The following is a 24,143-nucleotide window of genomic DNA, read 5'->3' as shown; positions in this document are numbered from 1 at the left end:
CTATTTTATAAGATCCTTGGTGTGTTTCAATTAAATAAATATATATTTATAAGTTCTAGTATAATCAAACCTGTTTAATAGAGATTTGAAGTAGTAAACTACGACATGTAAAATCTAGATATATATATGTAATTATCTGATTTTGTGGAAGAAGTAAGAAGTAATTAAAATGAGGTACTAATTTCACATTTTAGGTCAGGAGAGAGACTTTCTCTCCCTAAAGCATCTACTACCGTGCAATATGAAAATTGAAATATGAAGTGTAACTAAACTTCTTAAATTTTAGTCTGCATCAAGTCTTTACAGTTTTAATCCTAAATATGCAATAAAACGACAATGGAATTCCAATAGATCTCATTCAATATCAAGACAGGAGCATATAATAGGACTTCTGGTATATAATTAAGTTATTAATCGAAAAGCAAACTAAAGAAAATCCATTTATTTTATTGTAGAGGATTATGATAGTTTTATGAAACAAGTTACTTAGAAGTATCAATATCCACGTACGTTGTTGTTGTTTTGAGCAGGACATACTCAGTTGCTAATTAAGTGGAACGCCGACTAATCTGCAATTAAGAAAAGGATATTAGTTAATATTCTAAGAAAAGAATAATTATAAATATAGATTTAATAAGATATATATGCTATATGCAGAGAGGAAATATAATTAATATAAATAGAAAAATAAAAATAAAATTTATTTAAAATAAAGAAGTATATTAAGTAAAAGTAGGAAAGTCGTGTATACTTACAATTTATGCAATGAGATCTTCAATGGACACGTCATGGGAAATCTGCACGAAAGCCTGAAATAAAAAAAGAAACATAAATACATAATAAATAAGTACATAAAATAATGGATTTTTGATACTAAATTACTGAATTAAAACGCAACCTGACAGATAATGCTACTGTATTTCTACTATATTCCATGTCGAATAAAATAATATAAAAGCACTTAAATAATAAAAAAGGAGAAATAATCGAAAGTTAATCAATTGTAATCTACTCTCGAGGGGCGCGGTGGCTCAGTGGTAGAGCGTTCACCTCCGGTGCTTGGGGTCCCTGGTTCAATCCCAGCTCGCGCCCTGTGAACTTTGTGGTGGACAAACCTCGTGCTCGTGGGTTTTCTCGGGGTTCTCCCGTTTCTTCCCACTCTTCATTTCACTCATTTCTCATTATCACCGTCTCCTTTAGCCTAACTGGCATAACCGTGGGACGTTAAACTTAAAGATTTCATTTCATTTTTTTTTTTTTTTTTTTTTGTAATCTACTCTCCTTATCAATTGCAGTTACCATTTATGTAAATAGTATCAAACCTTTTGTTGTTAATTATAAAGTGATATTATTCTCAACTATAAGTGCATTTCAAAACTTTATTTCTAGCATATGATATAGTAAGATATACTGGCGTTCAAAATAAATTTAAATCTTACTTGAACTTGAGAACTTATGTATTAAGGTCAATGCATATGGCAAAACTCTTTATATAGTAACTATATATATTACGCCTGGTTCACTTTTAAGCCATTATTCAGATTTTTATAAAATATTTGAAGAAAATTGTTCTTTAACGGAAAATAATATCTTGGTAGCTGGTGACTTTAATATGCTATTAATTAGTGGTACGGATTATGATCTTTTGAATAGGGATATGTACTGTAGATCTTTTGCTAATTTTATAAGTTTACATAATATGTTATCTTTAAATAATATAAAGAACTGTAATTCTAGAACATTAGATTTAGTCGTTAGTAATATTGAAAATGATATTTTCGTACAACAATGCGAATTACCACTTATAAAAGAAGATTTGCATCATCCTGCACTAGAAATAATTATTCCATTCAGGGATCATGGCCGTATGCTCAAAAATGAAGTAAACTTTATTTTCAATTTTCATAAAGTTGATTTTTTAAGAATGTATCAATTAATTCGAGATAAAGATTGGACTATCTTAAGACAATTTGACAACTTCGAAGATGCAACAGAGACATTTTATACGATAATGCGTGAAATAATTACTAATACAGTATCTAAGAAATGAGAATGTAGTGTAAAAAAGTATCCATGTTGGTCTACTAAAGAGATAATCGGTATGTTAAAATTAAAGGAGTATTATAGAAAACATATGAAAGGCTCTGCATGTAATAGTGATATGTATAAAATAATGAGAAGGGATTCAAAGAAAACGATACGTAAAGCGCATGAATACTATGTTAAAGAAAGTGAGAAGGGAATTAAAGAAAATATAAGGTCATTTTGGTCTTTTATAAAAGGTAAAAGAAATAGCAGTAATTCTAGTAATAATGTTATGACGTTGAATGGTACTGTATTGGATACAAACAAGCAAGTAGCTGATGGTTTCGCAAATTATGTTCGATCGGTATATGATAAAAATATAGCATCATATAACTGCTCTGACCCAATGCAAATGGAAGTAAGTAATACTTTGATAATGAATAAAATCTCAGATGAGGAATATAAAAGAGCCACTAGAAGATTAAAACCCAAGAGAGCATGTGGACCGGACGGAATTCTTCCATATCTGATAAAAGCATGTTCAGAAATTTTACATGAGCTATTGATTACATTATTTAACTTAGTACTTAAAACACAAACATTTCCCAATATCTGGAAAACAGCTAGGGTATTGCCAATTTTTAAAAGTGGGGATAATAGTAAAGTAGAAAATTATCGACCAATAGCCATAGTTTGTGCACCGGTGAAACTTCTTGAACAAATATTATATGATCGTATTTTCAATCACATAAAAAGCTACATTTGTGAAAATCAACATGAATTCTATCCTGGTATATCAACAGTACTTAATTTTACCCAATTTATTCACGAGGTTATTCATAACCATAATCGTGTAGATGTAATATATATTGATTTTGCAAAAGCCTTTGACATGATTAATCATGACATACTTCCTACAAAACTTTCAATCTTAGGATTTTCATCAGAGTTACTCAAATTATTTATATCATACTTGAGTCAAAGAAAACAATATGTAAGTTTTCAACAATCAAAATCATTTTGCTATAATATGAATTCCGGGGTACCACAAGGCTCAAACTTGGGTCCCTTATTATTCCTACTCTTTATAAATGATCTGCCAAGGTATGTTAAGAACTCAAAATGCATATTGTATGCACATGATGTTAAGTTGTATAAAGAAATACAAACGAATTCTGATATATTAAAACTGCAAGAAGATTTAAATAACATATATACATGGAGTATAAAAAATAAATTAAATTTTAACATTAAAAAATGTAAGTTTATGATTTTTACAAAACAAAGAACTGTGACTGAAATTCTGCCATATTCAATAGGAAATCAGTATCTGGAGCGTATATTTACGTATAGGGACTTGGGAGTTACATTTAGCAGCGAAATGTCATTTAATAAACACATTTCATTAATCACACAAGATGCCTTCAAGCAATTGGGGTTTGTAATCAGAAGCACTAAACTGTTTACAAACGTAAATGTCATTGGAACTCTTTTTAAAACTCTAGTACTGCCAAAATTGGAAAATGCGTCAGTGATCTGGGCAGCTAAATGTAAAACTCAAGAAAATCAGATAGAAGCAATACAAAAAAGATTCCTAAGGTACTTATATTATAAGAAAACAGGACAGTCTGCTCTGGTAAATAGAATATCTTACTCTAATTTGTTAAGTGAATTTAATTGTATTAAACTTTCTGCTAGATGTATCATTGCACAAGAAATATGTCTACACAAAATAGTAAATGGCATATTTGATAATAGTGAATTTTTACAATACATTAAATTTAATATCAGTGACAGAACGTTAAGAACAAGAAATCTGTTGTGGTATAAAACATCCAAAACAAATATATACAATAATTCACCATTGGTCAGAATGTGTAAGCTGTATGATAATATAGCACAAAGTGTAGAAGAATTTGACCTTAATCTTAACCAGCAAGTGTTTATAAAATTAATCAAAAATAATTTCTTACTGAATAATAGTTCAGGATAAAATAAATATAGGTGTAATTATGGATTTTACCTATGTATTGATGTCTAATTGCTTTCAAGTATATGTGCGTGTACTTATATGTATATGTATTCATATAAAACCTATATACCTGTAGGGTATGTACTTCAACATGTGTATCTGGAAATATTCAGAAGCGTAAACCATAACTGTTGTTTATAGCGATATCTATTATATAACTTTGTGTATCTGAGAAGAATGTTTCTTGCCATTTTTGTGTTTTTATTTTGGATTTTTATTTTCATTTTTATTTTTAATACTATCTTTTTCCTTTTTTAATTTTTATCACTTACTAATCTAGTAATTGTTCCTTTAATGTATGTAATAGATTGTAAGAGCTTTCTGTAAATGGAGATTTTTTTCTCTGTTGAAGGTAAATAAATAAATAAATTCTCACCTTAAGCTAATTCTTATATATTCCCAGATGCTCCTCTTCTCTCACGAAGAATCTCATTTCCTTCTGATATACATTTTCCCAAGCCATTATGCGCGAGGGTGGCCACCGTTGCCACGTGCCAAACCTTGGCTCAATTCTCGTAAGGAAACTTTACATGTTTCATCGCAGGACCGTGCCCATAACTGAAGAAATAATCTAGCTGGAAGAACCTGTCAGCTGTCTAGGTGTCATTGTATTGCAAAGGAGATTGGATCCAATGTAACATCTAAACAAGTCTATTTCCATATAAGCACGACAGCAGTTAATAGTTACGAAAAAGTTTGCATACAAACTTTATTACTGTAATATAGTAGAGTAAAGGGTATTACAACACATCGTCTCGAAATTTTGTAGAAATCTCGTCTCGAATATTTTTGTTGTAGGTAAGTATTGTCACACTGGGTAACATTTAAATTAATCTGGTAAAATATTGGCAGATTAAAATGTATGGATGTTGTATTTGTTCTCATGGTCTACAGTATTAACCCATGATATCGTTTTTATATCTCGTTTTGTCTCGTTTTGACATTAATGAGCTTTGTCAGAAGGGTGTTAGCTATTAAATTTCGTCATGTCTGGAAAACTTAATGCCGATTGTTACGACTTATCTCGAAAATTTTATACTGATTGTTTGTTTGTTTCGTCTCGTGGGTAACACTACTATTATTTCGTTAACTTTTATCACGAATCGTTTCGTGAACATTTAAACCGATCTGCCAGAGCGTTGTTAGGTAAAAAACCTGTCTTGTCTCGAAAATTTTATGCCATGTGCCTCATATTGTTTAATGTAAAAATATTTTCTCGCGGTGTATATGAGAATTTGATTCCGTGTAAGCTTAGAGTATGATATTGTTGGTAGAGTATTTGGCATAGTTTTAATTGAAATTGGAGACAGAGATCCATTGCTGGAAGGGACAGTGTATATATAACGCTACCATTGATTAATATTTAAATTAGTAAGGTAAAGGGATACTCTCCAAGGGAATTCTATATTTGAATACCGATATTGACACAGTGTAATTATAGTTATAGGACAGAGGACTGAATATCTTCAAGAACCACTATATGAAGATTTCAGTGATCAGCACAAGCGTATTGGCTGCAGTAGACGATTTAGGAACATATATTTATATTGGCATTCAGAATGTTGGGTTACAGGTCAGTCAATAGGCTTATGATGGAGAAACGATTCATATCCTTTTATAGGAACAGTGGGTACGTGGATGTTTGGTTTTGTAAGGAAAAAGAAATCATAGAAAGCTATGTATATTAGAATTTTAAGATGTAAGATGCAGAATAGAACTAGGCTGGACACTGATTAATCTTATCGGATCATTTACGTACTATTCAAACTAGAAAAAAATGTTTACAGAATTATACTAGCGTAATAATATCAGAAAGAAATACAAAGTCTATTTTATTGTATTCTGTTTTACATTATTAGAAATATTTTAACAAACGAGGTGAATATATTTAAAATGAGACTGAAGACAAAGAATTATGTTTGAATTTAGCTATGTCCAATATTTGCCTACTGTATTATTGGAATTTTAAATAAACTGGCATTACATTATTGTGGATTTCATACTTCTTATTGTAACTTATATTGCATACATTATATAAATTACTTTTTTTGTTATTATTTGTTTTTCGTATTACGGAGTTGTTACAATTTACTATCCATTCAAATATATTGCATTAGCAAGTAAGAACTTTTGATTTAAGTAATACTTTGACCGTTAACTATTAGGAATACATGTTTGAGACTACATTTTGTTGGACTGGAAACATTAGTTATCTCTTTTTGAGAAATAGTTGTTTAACAAGTCTTAAGATCGTAGAAAAACAATCTACATATTACTGACATATACTATATTAGATCGGAGAAACGCGCCTAGCGCTGATTATAAAATTATTTATAAATTATTTGAGACATAACTAACAGACTGAATTGGGTTCTTTTATAAATATCTGGTGATATTATGTCTTTTGATAAGTTTCAAATGGCATACACATTAATCACATTTAGATAAATAGGTCGGAGCCAGCGCAATTAATGCTAACTATTAACTTTTATGATTGATAAGTTGGGACGTTTGTTTAATAATATTGACTATTAGTTTCTAAGATACTAATCCGACAGCAACACGATTGCATGCTACAGTGCTCTATTAACGTTATATATATATATATATATATATATATATCTGGTATTGTACTTAACGTTAAGTATTCTGAACATTACGAGTTATTAAGGTCGTGACTGACTTCTATGTCTTGCTTTTATATAATCTATATATGCTCTCTCTCTCTCTCTCTCTCTCTCTATATATATATATATATATATATATATATATATATATATATATATATATATATATATATATATATATATATGCTCTAAATACTTATAAAAAGGATGTAACATATAGGGATGAAAACTGATGCCGAAGGCAATACTTTACTTTAAGGATGTGTTTGAATTTAAATGAAATTTAAATGTTCAATTTTATAAAAGTGACTAGTTAAGGGGAAAGGTAAAAGAGAGAGAGGTTTACATTGTAAAACAATGGAAGAGCACTAGCCTGATTAATTCATATTACACTGGCGTCGTCGTCGTCATCTGGAGCAAGTAATGGATCTCTCTGGAGAAATCTGGAAACAATGGAGCCAGCTCACAACTGGAACCTAATCCTGTCGAGCTGCTAGGGGCGTTGAGTTCTCTTCTGTGATGAATCTTCAATCATGTATTCCTTCATTTTTACTTCACTAGTCAGATGTTTTATCAAAAAGGATCTGTGGTGATGAAGTCACAGAATGGTATTACAAAGACATGGAATTGGTAGATCTCCAATAGTGCGTTGTGCTCCCTCTCACTATCAAAATTTCATGGTGAATACCCCTGTGTACGTGTGCTCGGTAATTTTGTTCAACAGAGAATGATGAGTCTTGCGATCAGTCAACTAGGAACATTAGGCTAGGTGGAAGGGAAAGCACGAAAGCAGGAAGGGAAACTAGTCTTGTTTATTAGCAGCTTTAGTAATGAGAGTCAAGAAATACATACTTATTCAAACTGTCTGTGAATGTACTTCAAGAGTTCAATGATTCTGTGAAAATTTTAATTGTAGATAAACATAATCTGATAAAATATCAAAAATTCAATTTAACAAATTAAGTCAAAAGTACACATGACTATGGGTTACTTCACGCTATTAAGACATGATTATTAGACTTAACTGACTTATAGGAATTACTTGTTTTAACATACAGTAGTCATCTTTGAAATGATTCTATATTAGCGTTACATATAACATGAAATAGAAGACCGATCATCTAATGAATAGTATTTGTTTATAAATTAGGAACCTGATTGACAGATTGAATGTCTTGCTTCATAATAAGTAGAAGCATAGGGAGCTTTCACATTGGTTACATATTAACATAATATATATTTATCAAGTAGTAGAAGCATAGCTAATGACATCTAGGAGGTTGTGTTTGTGAAACATTAGAACATCCAGGACAGACCAAGGTGTCTTACTTTTATACTAAAAATTAACCAATTTAATTAATAACTTTACGGATTATATTATATTGTTTCAGTTTCCATATTTTATATGTACGTTACTTTTGTACTTACCTATCATCATTTACTAGTAACAAGTTGATAGTGTAATTGTTTGATTAACTAAAGAAATTTGTTAAGTTAAATAAAATTCTATATATTTATAGGTACATTGAAATTATATACTTGTTGCGTACATAATAATTATAGGACTGATGATGTATTGAGTAGATACTCATGAAATCCATGTATTCTTATTACAATAAAAACTTTATAGATAAGCCTTCAATAGTACTGAATAATCATATCATTAAGTATAAGTTTCTAGGAATACAGACTAACTTTTTTCTTCTACCTAAGGACAATGTCTGCTTATAGGGAAGATTTTTCAAATATGTAAGTATGTAGTAATACTAGGTATACATGAAATTCCAGGAATCATAGGGAATATTTGCAACTAAACTGCAAAGGTACAACGATAAGACTAGAATTCATGATGGAAGACATATCAGAAAAATACGATGAATGAGAAATTTCCTTTATACTATAATAACTCTTGAAAATTTTATGTATCGTTTGTTTGATATTTGACCTTCGATTGCTATTTCAATAGGGTCATCAAACATTTAAGTTGATTACAGACAAAACTTTAGACTATTTTCAGAACAGATGAAATATATGGTGAATTAGTCTCATTGTTGATTATAATATTAACAATAATAATTGCTTTGAATATTTTGAAATCCAGTTAAGGCAACGTTTGTAATCGGACTATTGTTTTAGCCATTTTATGAACGTCATAACAAATGCATTTTAATCAGAAGTAACAACCCGTTGTAAGATTCCTTTACGGTTTTTATTAAGTACAAAGAATTGTACACTAACACAAGAATTGTACACTGACCAAAGTTGCGCCATCTGATATACACGAACTCATTTTTTTTAATTATCCATTACATACTTCCTTTATGGGGATATATTTATTTTCCTCAGGGCAACTTTTATAATATACTGGATGACATCATTTCAACAGAATAATGAACTAAAGCGAACTGAAGCGTTCGAATTTTGATAAAATATTGTTAAGTGAATTATTTATTTGTTGTTTATGATTTATTAGCACTTTTAACATTGTTTGCGGATTTCTATGTAGAAAGAAAATTGATTTCTTCAACATATAGTGCTTCTCGTGTTAGGTCACTACAACCTGATTGCTCCATACGATTAGTATTTGTAACCTTATTCATGTATTTTTTTGCCTATATTATTGCAATATGAGATAAATAAGTTTATTCTTACACGTTAAACTGAAGATTTTGCTACGTATTATTGTATAGTACATCGAATACATAAGGATATCTTACTTGCAAGGAGCGGATATAAACATGTCATCCGGACATCCTAATCAAGCCTAGTCCATTCGATAAACATAACAAAGATATGTTCATGCACAAAAAAAATAGGTGCCATGGACAACGGAGTAAGTCCCTGGGGCCAATTAACCCTGTTAGTATATAGGAAATCGTAGACTGGCAGTGCAATAGCCATTACATAAACACCGTTCATTGGAAAGTCATGGTTTATAGTTCATTATCTTCAGCATGAAACAAGCTTTCCAGAGGTGCTATGTATTGGGGTTCATAATGTACTTGACACGGGAGATTGGAAGAGTGTCGGGAAAATTCCCCCCAGAAATCCCTACCATGAACTTTGGCCCCTCTGGAGTGTTTTTTTTTTTTTGCATACTTCCAATCTATTTTATCTATCACATTTATAACTAGATTATCAAGTATACAACACTAGTTGACATAGAGGAACTAAAGACCTGCATAGTTATGCATTTATATACACCTGAATATATTTAACTTGAAACAAAAATTTCTAAAACAAACTATATTCCACGAAAGAATGAGATAGGAGAAGTTAACATCGAAGTAGAAGAGGACTAAGGTGATAAAAGTTGAAAATTGACACACACACCTCATTCAACAACAATCAGACATACATTTTACTATCGGTGAGACAATGAAGGGAGTCCATAAGAAGGAAGTTTATAATGCGATGAAGCTATCAGTTATACAGTGTAGCAAGAGACTTTGGGGGAATATGATGGATGTGGACATATTTTATATATTGTAGAAAAAGTGAATCGTATCAAGTTAACTTAACATCATCCGTGGTATGCGACGAATACATTAAAACCTCCAAGCTTGTTCACCCAACTTATTGCGGATGTTTAAAGGTTTATGTGTTCTATCGTTTCAGCATACTATACACTCTTTCTTTAGACCTGTTCCACCCATTTGTTTTGAATTGCTAGATGCACTCAAATTAATTTCAACTGTACTGATATGTGTGTTTCGTTCTGCTCGACGACAGTAACTTCTGATTTACGATTACTTTCCACTAGCACCAAACGCACATCATAACCTTACTGGACGTTAGTTATGTTATGTTATTATGTTATCAATATAATTGTAATTGTTGTAATATGCACAAATGACGAGAGTACAACTCTCTTTTATTATCGATTGCATGGAATCATTAAATATGATCAACAGGCTAAGTCGAGTGTCTAATGCATTTTACAACGGTGCAAACAATTCTGTCAATATATCGTATTTAGAGTATTCTGGAAAATTTTAGTGTTGTTTTCTGCTTCTTGTGGACAACAGTGAACAACGTAGATCCTTTCTGAATGTTTGACACTGCTTATTGTTGATGAACGGAACTGATAATGATGATCATCATAATTATGAATTCATATGTCTTGTTAAACTTAGGGATCAAAGACCACAGTCTGTTGAGCCTTAACCTAAGAATCGAAGTGTAACGTTACAAGTTCTGTTCATGAAAAATGAGCAGTTGTTGATAGTGTTCCCAAGTCACATTACAGTGAACTGGAACATGCCGAGTTTCTTTGACAATTGTCGTGTGTGTCATCAAAAAGTGTCGTATGAACTCAGAATCTGTTCCCTGAGGCAGCCTGACGTTGACTGATAATCGACATCTTTACAGCCTATACGAAATTTGTGGAAGCAACGAGTTGCTGGCCAGTGGTGGATTACGCTTTTTCCTCTCGCATGATAAATGTTTTGGGTTGCTGTCATAGTATTACGCTCGAGTTCGAACTAACACAATAATAGTTGCCTCATCACATGTTGTTGAGCACTTATCATCACGCTATTACATAAAAACTGAAAGTGGAGCAGTCCGTTTGCCACATTTCCCTTTGGTCCAATTTGACCTTGTACTTATGGTTGATCACGACGTATAGACACTTCTGCTCTTTGGATTGTAGTAATACTGTAAGACTTATGACTCATCCTTGTAATATCGCAGCCTGAAATGAATTGTAATAATTTACTATAAAATGAAGGGTAATGGAATGTCCATACTCTCGAGAACTCATAAAATTGACATACCTATTTTCACCTAATGTGGCAAGAATCTAATTAACTAGAAGTTTTTATTTATTAAATCACATCAATGTTTTATTGAATCACATTTCTCTCCTGTGGAGTTAAAGCGTCTTTAGTCGTAGAGAAAAAGTACTCCCCAATGGTATAACTGAAGTAACTTATTCGCTTGTGTTTCTGGTGTACACTATTTCTTTTGGAAAACTAAGTCAAAAGTGGAAAACTTACTCACCTAAAACGTTGGTTTTTCATCCCTTGGGAATACAGTGCAGTTATCATCAACCAACTCATCAATCCAGCTTTCGACTAGCTTGTCGCCGTGTTTTAGTTAATTACACAAGGTAAGTAATGAGACGTAATATAGGAACCTATTACGATGCTGCTAATAATCGCTTAAGGAACTCGTAAGCTGATTGACGTTGGGCCACCAGACCGATGGGAAGCGATGGTCCAAATATCAAACTGCCATGGCAGTTAGAGGTTAACACGCTCCCTGAACATGGCGAGAGTTCGTCGGACCAAAATATTATTTCTAAGCAAATCCTGCCAAGGCGCCATGTCAGAATAGCATGCAGTCCTTAAACTGGTTTTGAGCCTAGTTGTATTGGATAAACTCCTGCGCTAAATTTACGTTTCTCCCTCTTGCACTTAAATGTTCTGTTTCTTCTCTTTTTATGACGTAGAAACTCAAATTCTCTACGTATTTCTCCTAGTAGTTTAAAGTTCAACTTATTTTATTTGGTAAGGAAAGAAAAGTATGGAAGTGGGAGAATCGTAGATGTGTCGTAGAATGTTATCTTACGGCTAAATTACGTTTGTACTTCAAGTCACCACAAGCCTTCATTTATCTTAATCGGAATGTGGCTCAGAGTAAGAATGTAAAAATGTATGAACATAGCGCTAGATAGCTCGTTGATCTAGTAGCTAGCGTTAGCATATGTGATACACGATATTCTGGATTCAATTTGCAGTAGAACATTGAGCGCATTATACTTTTTTGAATTGGACTTTAAAATGTAGGTTGAAGTACCATATAATCTCGGTGGTGAAAACGAATGCTAAACTTATTCAAATACAGAAGGAAAATGGGCGGAACGGGTTAACTGCTGTATTGCCGGACCAATTTTAGAAAATTTACAAGATTAATTGGAATATTTATTTCCGTTTATGAGGAAGAGTGAGTGAAAGTATAAGGTGAGGAGAATAGTTGAAGTAAATACTTGTTGTTGTTAGTTGTTTTTGATGTAAGCGGCACTATATATGGACGTGCAAGGGACTATTTGGCGGAGAGTTACACTCGTTATGATTTATGAGAAAGGCCGTGTGGAAAGGGTGCATAAATGATGAGATTGTCATATCGTGTTTGAGGTTTATCAAGTTATACAAAAATAAGGAGTGTCAGTTGCATGTTCGGAGTTATGGGGGGCCTGGAGGGGCCAGGCCCCCCAAAAAATCTAAGCTAAAACAATTTAAACCTTTTGAGGTGCTTAATATCATTATTTAATCAACTGATCAACTTATACCTGTTACGTTAAAAAGTAATAACATCTTCTTTATTTGCATTGCTTCCTAACCATTTTTCACGATTGTTAATGAAAAATATAATTCGTTCATTATCATAAATGGATTAAACACATCTTTGAGGCTACCCAATGTATAGGGAAATTTTTTTTGGTCGCTGCAGGGAAATGCAACATTACCGTTGGCAACACTGACTGTCAAACACAGACTGAGTATATCCCGCGCCGCCAACCCCGCCATTTTTGTCAGTTCAGTAGTTCAATGTAAGCCGTCATCTCGTGAGTTTTAGACAGTGTGGTGTGTTATGTGTGTATAAACAATGAGCAAAAAATCTAAGCCTGACATTCGTTCGTTTTTTAAACAAAGAGAACAAAAACCTATTGCAAATAATAGTATTTCCACTATGGATAACACTCCAGTAGTGCAAAGTGACGCTTGTAAACAGACTCCTAACCTGCAAACGCTGCCATCTCGTAATGAAGGAAGAAAGACTGAACTTGTGCCTTCGCTTGGAATTTCAGCAAATGACCTAGGTGATCTTTGTAGCGGACCAGCTCGTCCAATCTTGCAGCATTTTCTTTTGACAGACTTTCCAGGTAGTAGAAAGCGCAACTTTTCTGTTTTGTACTACAAAAAGCATGAATGGGTAGAATACAGCATTAAAAACGATGCACTTTATTGCTTTGCCTGTAGGCAATTTCCCTCAAGCAACAGAGAAGAGTTATTTGTTGAAAAGGGTATGAAAAATTGGAAAAAGGCTGGTGAGAAATTAGATAAGCATGCCATTAGTATAGCACATTCTTTTTCTATGACAAAATGGGTTGAATACAGAAAACCATGTCAGTCCGTGCAAACATTATTGTCCGACAACCACAAAGAACTAGTACTAGAAAACAGAGACTATATGAAAAAGTTAATAGATATATTGCTATATCTGTTAAAGCAGGGTTTATCTCTAAGGGGTCATGATGAGTCTGATATGTCAGGCAAGAAAGGAAATTTCTTGGAATTATGTGACTTTTTTTCTAAGTACGATGAAAATTTCAAAGAAAAATACAATAAGTATTTTAACATGACTAGCCCTGATATCCAAAACGAGTTGTTGTGCATCATAAAAACAGAAGTTTTAAGAGTGATTGTAGACGAAACAAATAGCTCTGGATTTTTTGCACTAATGGTAGATGAAGCAAAATCCCATAGAACTCAGCAGCTTTGCATTTGCGTCAGGTATTTAGTAGGACAAGAGATCAAAGAAAGAGTAATAGCCATTGAAGATGTGTCACTTTCAAGGTCTGCTATTTCATTAGCTGATGTTATATTTAAAAAATTAGGAGATATTAGATTAAGTGCGTTGATGGTTGGCCAGGCATATGATGGAGCGAGTGTAATGTCTGGAATAAACAATGGTTTACAAGCTATCGTCAAAAAACAAAACCGCTACGCAATCTATGTCCACTGCTTGGCCCACAAAGTAAACCTAGTTCTAGTTGCAGCTTGCAAGGACAACGATTTAAGCTGCAATTTCTTTAACATTATGCAATGTCTGTACCAATACTTCAGCTATCCTGACACACACGCTGAGTTTCATATAGTTCAGAGAGAGCAAAACATTACCAGCCCGGGACCTCATGAAATTCACAAACTAAGCGATACTCGATGGCCTTGCAGAGCCAATTCAGTTTTATCTGTAAAAAGAAACTACTCCGCAGTTATCGCTGCACTCACAGCTACAGCTTCTGACATAAGGAACCCCAAAAACCCTGAAGCAAAGGGTCTGCTTTAGTCTGTAACCTCACTGGATTTTATCGTATGTTTGTCAGTGTTTTCTCAGTGCTTGCCATTAATCAATGTACTTAGCCAAGCTCTACAAAAAGCTGACTCATCAATTGCACAAAATTGAAATGTTGCTAGGGGTGTGATCGAAGAGCTAACTAACAATCGAAACCAAGTCTCATGGGACAAGAAATGGCTAGACATAAAGACTTTTGATAACGAGTTTGACCTAAGGATTTTTCAAAACAAAGATGAGAGTGGTATAGCTACAGATAATAGCTCCAAGCCTAAACGACCTCGAGTGATATCGAAAACCCTAGATGATTTTGTAATTTGTAGTTCAGTAGGCCAGAGAGATAGAGATGATATGTATCCTGAAACCACTAATTTGCAGAAAAGGGATGAATTTGTCAAAAATAAGTACAAAAGTGACTTTTATTACCCTTTGCTAGACATTTTAACAGAAGAGCTTAAAAGAAGGTTCAGCGGCGAAGCTTTGGAAATAGCTGATGCCAGTCAACGGTTTATCCGAGTAGATGAAGCTGGAACAGAACCATTCATCAAAATGTTTTCTATACCTAAAGTTGATAGAAATATACTAAAGGCAGAAATGGTAGTTTTAAGAAGAGTTATGGAAAGTTCTGGTATAGATCTGCAAAGAAACCCGCTAAAATAAATTGTTGCAAAATTAATGGAAGTTGTATTAACGACCGGCTCAGAGACATACACAAGTTTTGGCACCCTTTTGAAGATTGCTCTCGTTTTGCCATCAAATAGTGCCACCTGTGAGAGATCCTTTTCAGCAATGAGGCGGATTCACAACTGGTTGCGGTGCACTATGGGCCAAGAAAGGATGAACAACTTAATGGTCCTATACTCAGAATCAGATGTTGTAAGAAAATTTGATATAGAGAGTTTGGTTGATATCTACAGCTCAAAAAAGGAAAAAAAGAAAGATAACCCTTATGTAAAATTAGGCCTAAACCCTCAAAGTATTGATCATTTACTCAATAATTAAAAATGTGTTTTTCTCAAAGTTCTCAATGCAATAGTTAGACCTATAATTTTCAATGGCATGACTTAATGTTTTTGTTTATCGTTTAATACGTTTTATCTAATAAAGAAGTTAAATCCTTACCTTAATGCTTTTAACTTAATACTCGTTTAATACTTTTTTAAAGATTTAAAATTAATGAAATTCTTTATTTATTTGACCCTTTTCCACTACATCTTTTACATATCATACCAACTATTAGCATGACAGTAAAGCCGTTGAAGTCATTAAATACCCTTTACCTAGACCCCTTGGATGGCCCCCCCAATATGCTATGGCAATCTCCGCCTATGCTCAGTTGTTCAAATTGTGTGAAAGGCATGGTCTACTTTACATGTGAACATTTTATCGTAAGTATGGAAACGAAATGAAACTACTGAACAGAAGAGAAACATCTAACCAAATCTAATCGAATCTAACGTAATTTAGTACATTTTGGTACCGTTTTTGGATGGCATTTAGTATCTTCCCGAAAGTTGTGCAAAATATAAACCATGCATTTTATGACATAAAATGTTTTTGTACTATCCTCGTTTATGCGTATATCCACCGCCGGTTACGCGCCTGCTCCCTACAGACGCAACCCCTCGGGCCCCTGTGCTGCACTCCGGCCCTGACTCGGCTAATAGTATTCCTTCTTTTTAGTGGCCACCTAGCAGAAGTTGGTTCCTGCTTTGTGCAGTAGTTTGTATAGCATACGTCCACACTGTATTTTGAACAGTAATCACTACCAAGTGAGTCAGGGTCACAACCTAGTTTCTTGGGGTAGAAACTAAATAGTATTCCTTTTTTTTATTTTTGTGTGGTCCGGCCATACAGCAGTAACGCCAACATTACTATTAGTACGCACCTAACTTTGGTTTTAAGTTAATGTAAAAAGAAACTTGCAGCACACCTTAATAATACGTACATTAGATAAATATAATTATTTTTCACTATTCCCTATTAGCCTCAAACTAGCATGCTTATATTGCTCATGAGATACATTCTTTATAATCATCCAAGTCTAGTTTTTACATTCTTGAATAAGCTTTTCTTGCAGTACTCAAAGTAAACATTTAGTTATACTCTAGTCTTCTTTTCTGTTTCCTTCAAGGCGTGGATAAAGAGCAATGGTAAAATTGTAATAATTCTTCACTAGATTTATGTACAGAAGAACACCTGTTATATTCCTTCAGTATAATTTCCTCCCATTTCCATCACCTTCTGCCACAGGTGTGGAAGGCGTCGTTCAGTATTTCTCGATATCCGGCATATCACGGATAACGGTTTATCTTCTGTTGTAATGCTTCTTACGAAGTGTTTCTTTCATTTTAGTGACGATATCCATCAAAACTTTGTTGTGCACTATGTTCTTTTGCTACTTCAATCTTAATCTACGCACATTTTTCATCTTTCCGAAACATATTGTTATGGCACTTCCACTTTCTACCTCTACTTTACGGCATAGCTGCTTTTGATATTGTAACTCAAAGTTGTTGCCACTCGCCACACTTCATCACCCACAATCCTTTATCACCAATGGAAATCTTATAATACTGCTAATACTTATAATAATATCTTATAACATATACACAACCCTCTTACGTAAAAATAGTATTCTCACTACTTTTTATCCAGCTCATGTAATTTGAAGACTTATGTTCAGTTGAAGACATATATGTCATATATGTTCAGTCGATAAACTCAGTCATTACTTTACCTTTCTTTTCATTCTTAATATTTCTATCACTTTCTTGTTAACTTGAGGCATATCGTATTCATTGCTTTTCAGATATTCGCCTATGTCAAAATAAGTCATTTCTCTCATGCCTTAGCAAGAGTTATCAGTTTCAACTAGAATTGCCAGTTTCTGTTATATATTTCAAGCTTTTAAAATTCAGTTAATCTTCATCTGTTTTGAGTATTGTGAGCGGAATTTTCTGTTTTCAGAGTTAGCAACCGTAGTTTCAATTTCGTAGGCCTATATGTAATTGTGAATATCCATGTAACAAACCTCTATTTTGTCTGCATATTTTTGTTTACTAGTGTTATAATGAAATACATACATAAGGAGTGTTGATAAGTTAATTGTAATACACTTATATCAACATACGTATATTATTTTATAAAAAGTTAGAGCTTTTCTTGTATGTATTGCCCACAAGTTAGCAGCAAATATAGTCTATAATCAAAGTTAAGGTCTGCAATTACCACTTCCACTTTCTTCAGGTCAGACTCTAACTCAATGGGATGCTTATTTCTGATATTCTGCATTGCCTTTGTTTCCAAATACGCTAATGCTCATTAACTTACAAAAGTCTTAATCAAAAACGTAGTTTTTGTTCTTATCTCAGTTTTTAAATTTGTTTTAGTAATCTGATTTTTAATATTATATGAAGATTTCAAAATCTCATTTCAAGAGACGTATAATTTTAAGCTTATGAAGTCCAACCATGTTCCACTATGTAACTGTCTTTGAGCCCAACCAACTTTTTGAACGAAATGGAATATTCATAGAGTTATTTTCGAATGACAGTAACTCGTTCCTTAATTGGTCCAGAGACATGAAACAGGATGCAAAATATGCACAATAGTTCAAAAATTTACAAAAGATATCATTTACGTAGGCTCATCAATAAAGCCTGATCATCAGTGTTTATGAGGTGAATGCAAAAGCAAGAGACAGTATTCTGTTGGGAGAAGTGACGTATAGATCGAGCAAGTTTCGAAAGCCGTGACGTGAGGAATGTGACCTTGACAGCCGTTCAAGAACACGTAGTTTCAGTTTCGTATAAGGCAACATGAGAGTGACACGCGAAGGACAGTGCAGTGCATCGAAATTCTATTTTCTCTTAAAGAAAACAGCAGTTGAAACATATGCGAAGTTACAGGAGGCGTACAGCGCGAAGGTGGTTCAAAATGTTTAAAGATGGGAAATAATCAACTTCGAAGGAAGGTGGATCCGGTTTTGCAGTAACTGCTCTGACGGAAGTGAACATCAACACTACTGCTGTGATAGTAAGCGTCGAATCACGGTAAGAGAACTAACGCAAACTGTTATACGCTAGTATTATAACTGTCATACGCTGCTTACAGACAAACTGGGTAAGTTGCTGTGTGCGGTGGGTGCCACGATTGTTCGTTCCGAATCAAAGGCTGTTCGTGTGGAGGTTTGTTCGGAGTGGAAATCAAAGCTGCAAAACGGCCCCATCTTTCTGTCGAAAATCATTACTGCGGATAAAAGTTGGCTTCATCATTATGACCCTCAGTCCAAGTAGCAGAGTTCTGTGTGGAAGTCTCCATCACCAACACTCAAGAAAGCAAGAGTGGTTGCTTCTGCTAACAAAGTTATGGTCATCTCATTTTTAGGTATAAGATGCATGATATACCAACATGTCGTCGCACCACATACAACTGTCACCGGAGTGTGTTATAATGGTGTGTTGCTAACCTTCCAAGGTCACATTCATCGGAAACTATCACATTTGAAAAAAACAGGGCGGATGCTGCACCATGATAACGCCAGGCCTTATATTGCCAATACTAATGACTATCTTGCAAAGATCAACGTTCCGTGTGTACCCCATTATCCATATTGCCCTGATTTGTCCCATTGTGATTTCTTTATTTTCCAAATTTGAAGAAAGACCTCCGGAGATGGCGTTTCGCGTCAGGGGCAGTGGTGAAAGCTGCGGAGGTGATTTTGAAGGATCTGTCCAAGAATGACTTCCAGTATGTATTTGATTACTGGCAAAAACGTTGGTACAAGTGCATTGTATTTTAAAAGAGACCATCAACATTTGGAGGATTAGTACAGGTAATTATGTTTTATTCATTTATGATCATTCTTTATTGATCAGCCCTCGTAGATCTATAGAAGGTAATGTACCCTAAGACGGCGTCAGAAATTATTATTATTATTATTTTTATGTAGAAATGAATATGACACCCCAATCCCACTAAAGTAAGACTATTCTACCCGTATTTCCTTATTAACACAAACATGTTTGTTTCGATTGAAAATCTTAAGAAACAAATAAGAGAGATGTATATACTAGTAAATGAGGTCAATAACACAGACTTTGAAAGATAAATTGAAAAAATGTTGCGTTTAAATCAAGTTACCTATACAGCTGGACTTCAGAAATTGCATGAAAGTAACTATGACCCTTTCAATAACGACCCTAAACCAGCAAACTTCGGAAATAATTAACGTAAAGCTGAATTTTACCTTATTAACAGACAATTATCAGAGGTGCATTTCAACAAAAGTCTTCAAAAATCCTCCTAGGTCTTTCCCACATGCCTCACAACATTTAAAACGCCAGTATTTAAGGAACAGCCATTATCTTTAGTTCTAACGATCGTATCAAGTTCAACTTTCACTTATTTTATTTGTTATTAAATAATCTACAGTGTTACTTCTCTTCAAATCTATGTAAAACTTAGTTTTTTCTATATATAAAATAAAAAGAATGTGTAAAAAAGGTGGTTTCATACCTCGAAAGTTTCGATTTTGCACTGTATTTTTAATATGTTACTTATAAAAATCTTTCCTATAAAAGCTATAGCCTACTCATTTATGAATTTACTAATATACAGTTCCATTTATTTATATGGGATTATCATTGAGAGATATGAATGTTTTTGCATATGTGATTTAAACATTTAAATGTTATGAGCGCGTATCGTTATATTCATTCGTGCGTTTGATGAAATTCTGTGTTTGTGTGAGATTGTAACGGATTCTGACATTTTAACGTGGTGGTTTGACATTTTCCGAATGTAAGCTTTATAAATGACCCTTCCTTTACTTCTTTGATGAAATTAATATCGTAACTTTTTCGTTACTCCTTTAACAGATAACACAGTTGGTTCTACTGTCTAACGTGTAATCTTGACAATGTTATGGATGGAACATTCGAAGATAGAGCATGGTCTGGAATTACTCTAGATTATACCGTTTTCTAAAATTCGTTTCTTTAACAGTTTAAATATAAGAGTGCACAAATGTCAACAATTTCATGACTAATAAAATAGATACTCCAAGAAAGACCATCATTATATATACATATTTTGAACTTTTTAACTTAACGCTACTACTTTCTTTGTCTTCTAGGTCCAAAGGGCTTCCCAGGAAGAGGTGTTCCGATTCAAGGTCCTCCTGGAGAACGTGGTTTGCCGGGTTTTCCAGGAGCTCCAGGACTTCCAGGATTAGATGGTCTTCCCGGACCGAAAGGACTTAAAGGTCCCCGAGGTGACGACTGTGGCGTATGTAGACCAGGTAAGCAATTCTTATTTTTAGTGAATTTCCGAAAACAGACTAAGACAACTTACCATCATTCCCAGTGCTGTACAGTATTGGTTGCGGAGTCATTGTCTTATTTCAAAATTAGGATAACAGGCACCACTCAGGACAAAGGAGCGTCACAAGATCATTTTCAAAACATCTGAATTATATTCTCACTACCACTTTCACAAGAAATATTATCTGTATAATGTCACTACAAAACAAATCTTTATAATATAAAACAACAATAGATCTTTGTGTGGCTAACCCATTAACTTCTTGCTTCGACATGGGTAAAATTCGTTTTATTAGGTGCGTGGAATGTTTTGTCAGATTTTTGGTCTAGAAACAGAAAGGTTGTAAGAAGGACTACGATGTACAATCATGTCCCAAATGATTGTTTAATATCTATAACTGTCTTCTTGTAAGAATATAATTTGATGATAATTTTGCAGGATACTTTTAATACTGATACTATGTGTATAATCGGGAAATGTCTATTTCTGAGGGTAACTTTAAGGGTTCGAAATTGTTATCGCTAAAGATACTTGTCTAGGTATTAGTCTAGATAATTGTGGTTATAGATCATTGGTCGACTTGCCTCAGAATAATGAATCAAATGTGAGGTTCCCGACCAGCCTCCTGATAGCTGAAAGCACTTTCAGAAACCGGAAGTTGTGCAGCAAAGTTGATTTAACATTACTGCCGACGTGAATGTTCACTCTAAAAGTGTGACTGTTCTAGCCTATCCAGTGATCGGGCTATTGAACCCCTTGATGATTGAACTGCGTAGGGCGGAAATAGATATTCAAATCGAAAGTCGAGCCTTCTGTTGGATAAAGCATACATGCGTAAGCAGTGGTGTTATTCTAATTTCTTAACAACCGGTTATATATATATATATATATATATATATATATATATATATATATATATATATATATATATATATATATAACAAAATCTAGTTACATAAAAATGTGCCCATGCCAGGGTTCTATAAAATTCTGTAAACAATAAGTGCCCCCACGGGTCTCATCATAGGGCCCCAGGGGCCAACTTGAATATTTAAAATGAAAACCCCTATTTGTATTCCAGATTCTGATTTTGCGATCAAAACTAAGCAACTTTTACTTGGAGCACTTTTCGCTACTGTAATAGACGGCTGTAATCGCAAAAAATGATTATCGTACGTACGTTCCGTAACTTTGCGACCTCAAATATTTCCGAAATAACAAAAATGTGACAAATCTAGTTACGTAAGAATGTACACATTTCAGAGGCCTATTATATTCTGTAAACAACAAGTGCTCTTAGGTATCCTATCATAGGACCTCAGGAACCCACTTGAAAATTTCAAATAGACACTATTTTTATTGCAGATTCTCATTCTGAGATCAAAACTAAGTAATTTTTGCTTGAAGCACTTTTGCGTTATTCTTATAGATGCCGCTGTAATCGCAAAAAAAAAAAAAGAAGAATATCGCACGTACGTCCCCTAACTTTGCTACCTCAAATATTTCTGAAATGACAAAAATTTGACAAATCTAGCTACATAACAATGTACACATGTTAGAGGCGTATGAAATTCTGTAAACAACAAGTGTCCAGTGAAGTCTCATCATAGGACCCCAAGGACCAACTTCAAAAATTCAAATGGAAACACCCTATTTTTATTACAGATTCTAATTCTGCAATCAAAACTAAGACTTACTTGAACCACTTTTTCGTTATTCTAATAAGTGACGCTGTAATCTCAAAAATATCATGTACGTCTGTCCCCTAACTGTGACCTCAAATATTTCGGAAATAAAAAATGTGACAATTCTAGTTCCGCAAGAATGTACACGTCAGAGGGCTATAAAATTCTGTAAACAAGTGGCCTCAGGTGTCCCATCATAGTATAATGGTCTGGGTTCGAGTTCGTTGTTCGGGCACCAAAATATGATGGGCTAGGGTTCGTTTACTTTGTTGTGAGTTGTAACCACTCTTTTGACAGTAGAATGCAAGTTACTCGAAGACACAAAGCTCTATACTCTCGCAATATGATGGTCTTCTAACTCACATAATCGCAAAGTGATTACTATCGGTTTTATAATCTACAGGGTGGTCCAAATGGTTTATCACTCTCTGTATTGGTGCTGAAGTTTTTATTTTATTTTACTTCCCACGAATATGCTCTGAGGCTAAAGGGTAACGATGAGATTGAATGCTTGATAATGGTGAAATTAAGGAAGTGAAAAGAGAAGGTAATACTTGTAGGCAACTCACACACACGATGTTTGATTATTCAAAATGTATGAGAATAAGCAGTAGTCCGTACATTTTGTAGCAGGTGTATTTTCACCAGGAATATTCTATTTCTATCGTAGAGGACTGACACGATCTCCAACAGTTTGGAAAAGAGTGTGATCGCAAACGCACATAAACATGTGCATTTGGCAAGAGCGTGGAGGATGTGCGACGTAATTTCACTGGCATAATTTGCTATATTATTCCCTTCGAAGAAGGTAATATTGCGTTGGGAACTCTGTTTCTGATAGTATCAATCAGGGAGTAATCTACACCCCCCCAACACCCCCCTAACACCCCTCCAAATTTCTTTACACACACCCCTGGATGGAAAAGGAATACTCACCCCAAATCCAATTGTATCAATCAGTATCACATAGGTTATTTATTACATCAAGTTAAAAAAGGAAAGGAGGCAATATTCTTATTTATTTATTTCACTTCAAAATAGGAAGCGACCTCGTTCTCAGGTACGGCTTCGAGAACCACATGACCTCATTTCGGGTGGTGTTTCGATCGAAACAATTGACAAAACAGGCTGCTGATACCTACCCTCCTGGGCTCCGCGGTCGTTTCTGAGAAAAGAGATTGATGGACAGATGCAGATGACTGAAATTGGCAATGTCTTGAGCAGTTATTCACCTACCTCTTCCTCAATTAGGGAAAGTGTGACAATATAGTAGTAAGCCTATACCAGATTCAGTTGGTAAGTGCTACTCTGCAACGCTCACAACCAGAGGGGGGCAAGGGAGGGCCTGGCCCTCCCTAAGTTTTT

The 24,143-nt window shown here is 34.0% G+C and overlaps 1 protein-coding gene and 1 long non-coding RNA gene across 2 annotated transcripts in view; one reads left to right on the top strand and one right to left on the bottom strand.

Moving 5' to 3' along the window:
* Window positions 1–24,143, top strand: part of LOC145693355 (uncharacterized) — a 1,690,974-nt gene that overhangs the window by 685,270 nt on the left and 981,561 nt on the right. The window contains exon 11 of the mRNA XM_081769282.1: window positions 20,906–21,070. Within this exon, the coding sequence (XP_081625408.1) occupies window positions 20,906–21,070 (165 nt within the window). The remainder of the gene's footprint in view (window positions 1–20,905; window positions 21,071–24,143) is intronic.
* The window catches only part of LOC145693360 (uncharacterized), a 78,728-nt gene continuing 55,028 nt past the window's right edge, over window positions 444–24,143 (bottom strand). The window contains exons 2-3 of the long non-coding RNA XR_014132750.1: window positions 756–809; window positions 444–569 (exon numbers count right to left, since the gene is read on the bottom strand). This is a non-coding gene — a long non-coding RNA (uncharacterized LOC145693360). The remainder of the gene's footprint in view (window positions 570–755; window positions 810–24,143) is intronic.

This window comes from Thermobia domestica, chromosome 8 (assembly GCF_964235325.1).
Source record: "Thermobia domestica chromosome 8, izTheDome1.hap1.1, whole genome shotgun sequence".
Classification (NCBI taxonomy): domain Eukaryota; kingdom Metazoa; phylum Arthropoda; class Insecta; order Zygentoma; family Lepismatidae; genus Thermobia; species Thermobia domestica.
Note: the sequence above shows the minus strand (reverse complement) of the source record. Positions and strands in the feature narration are given on the sequence as shown.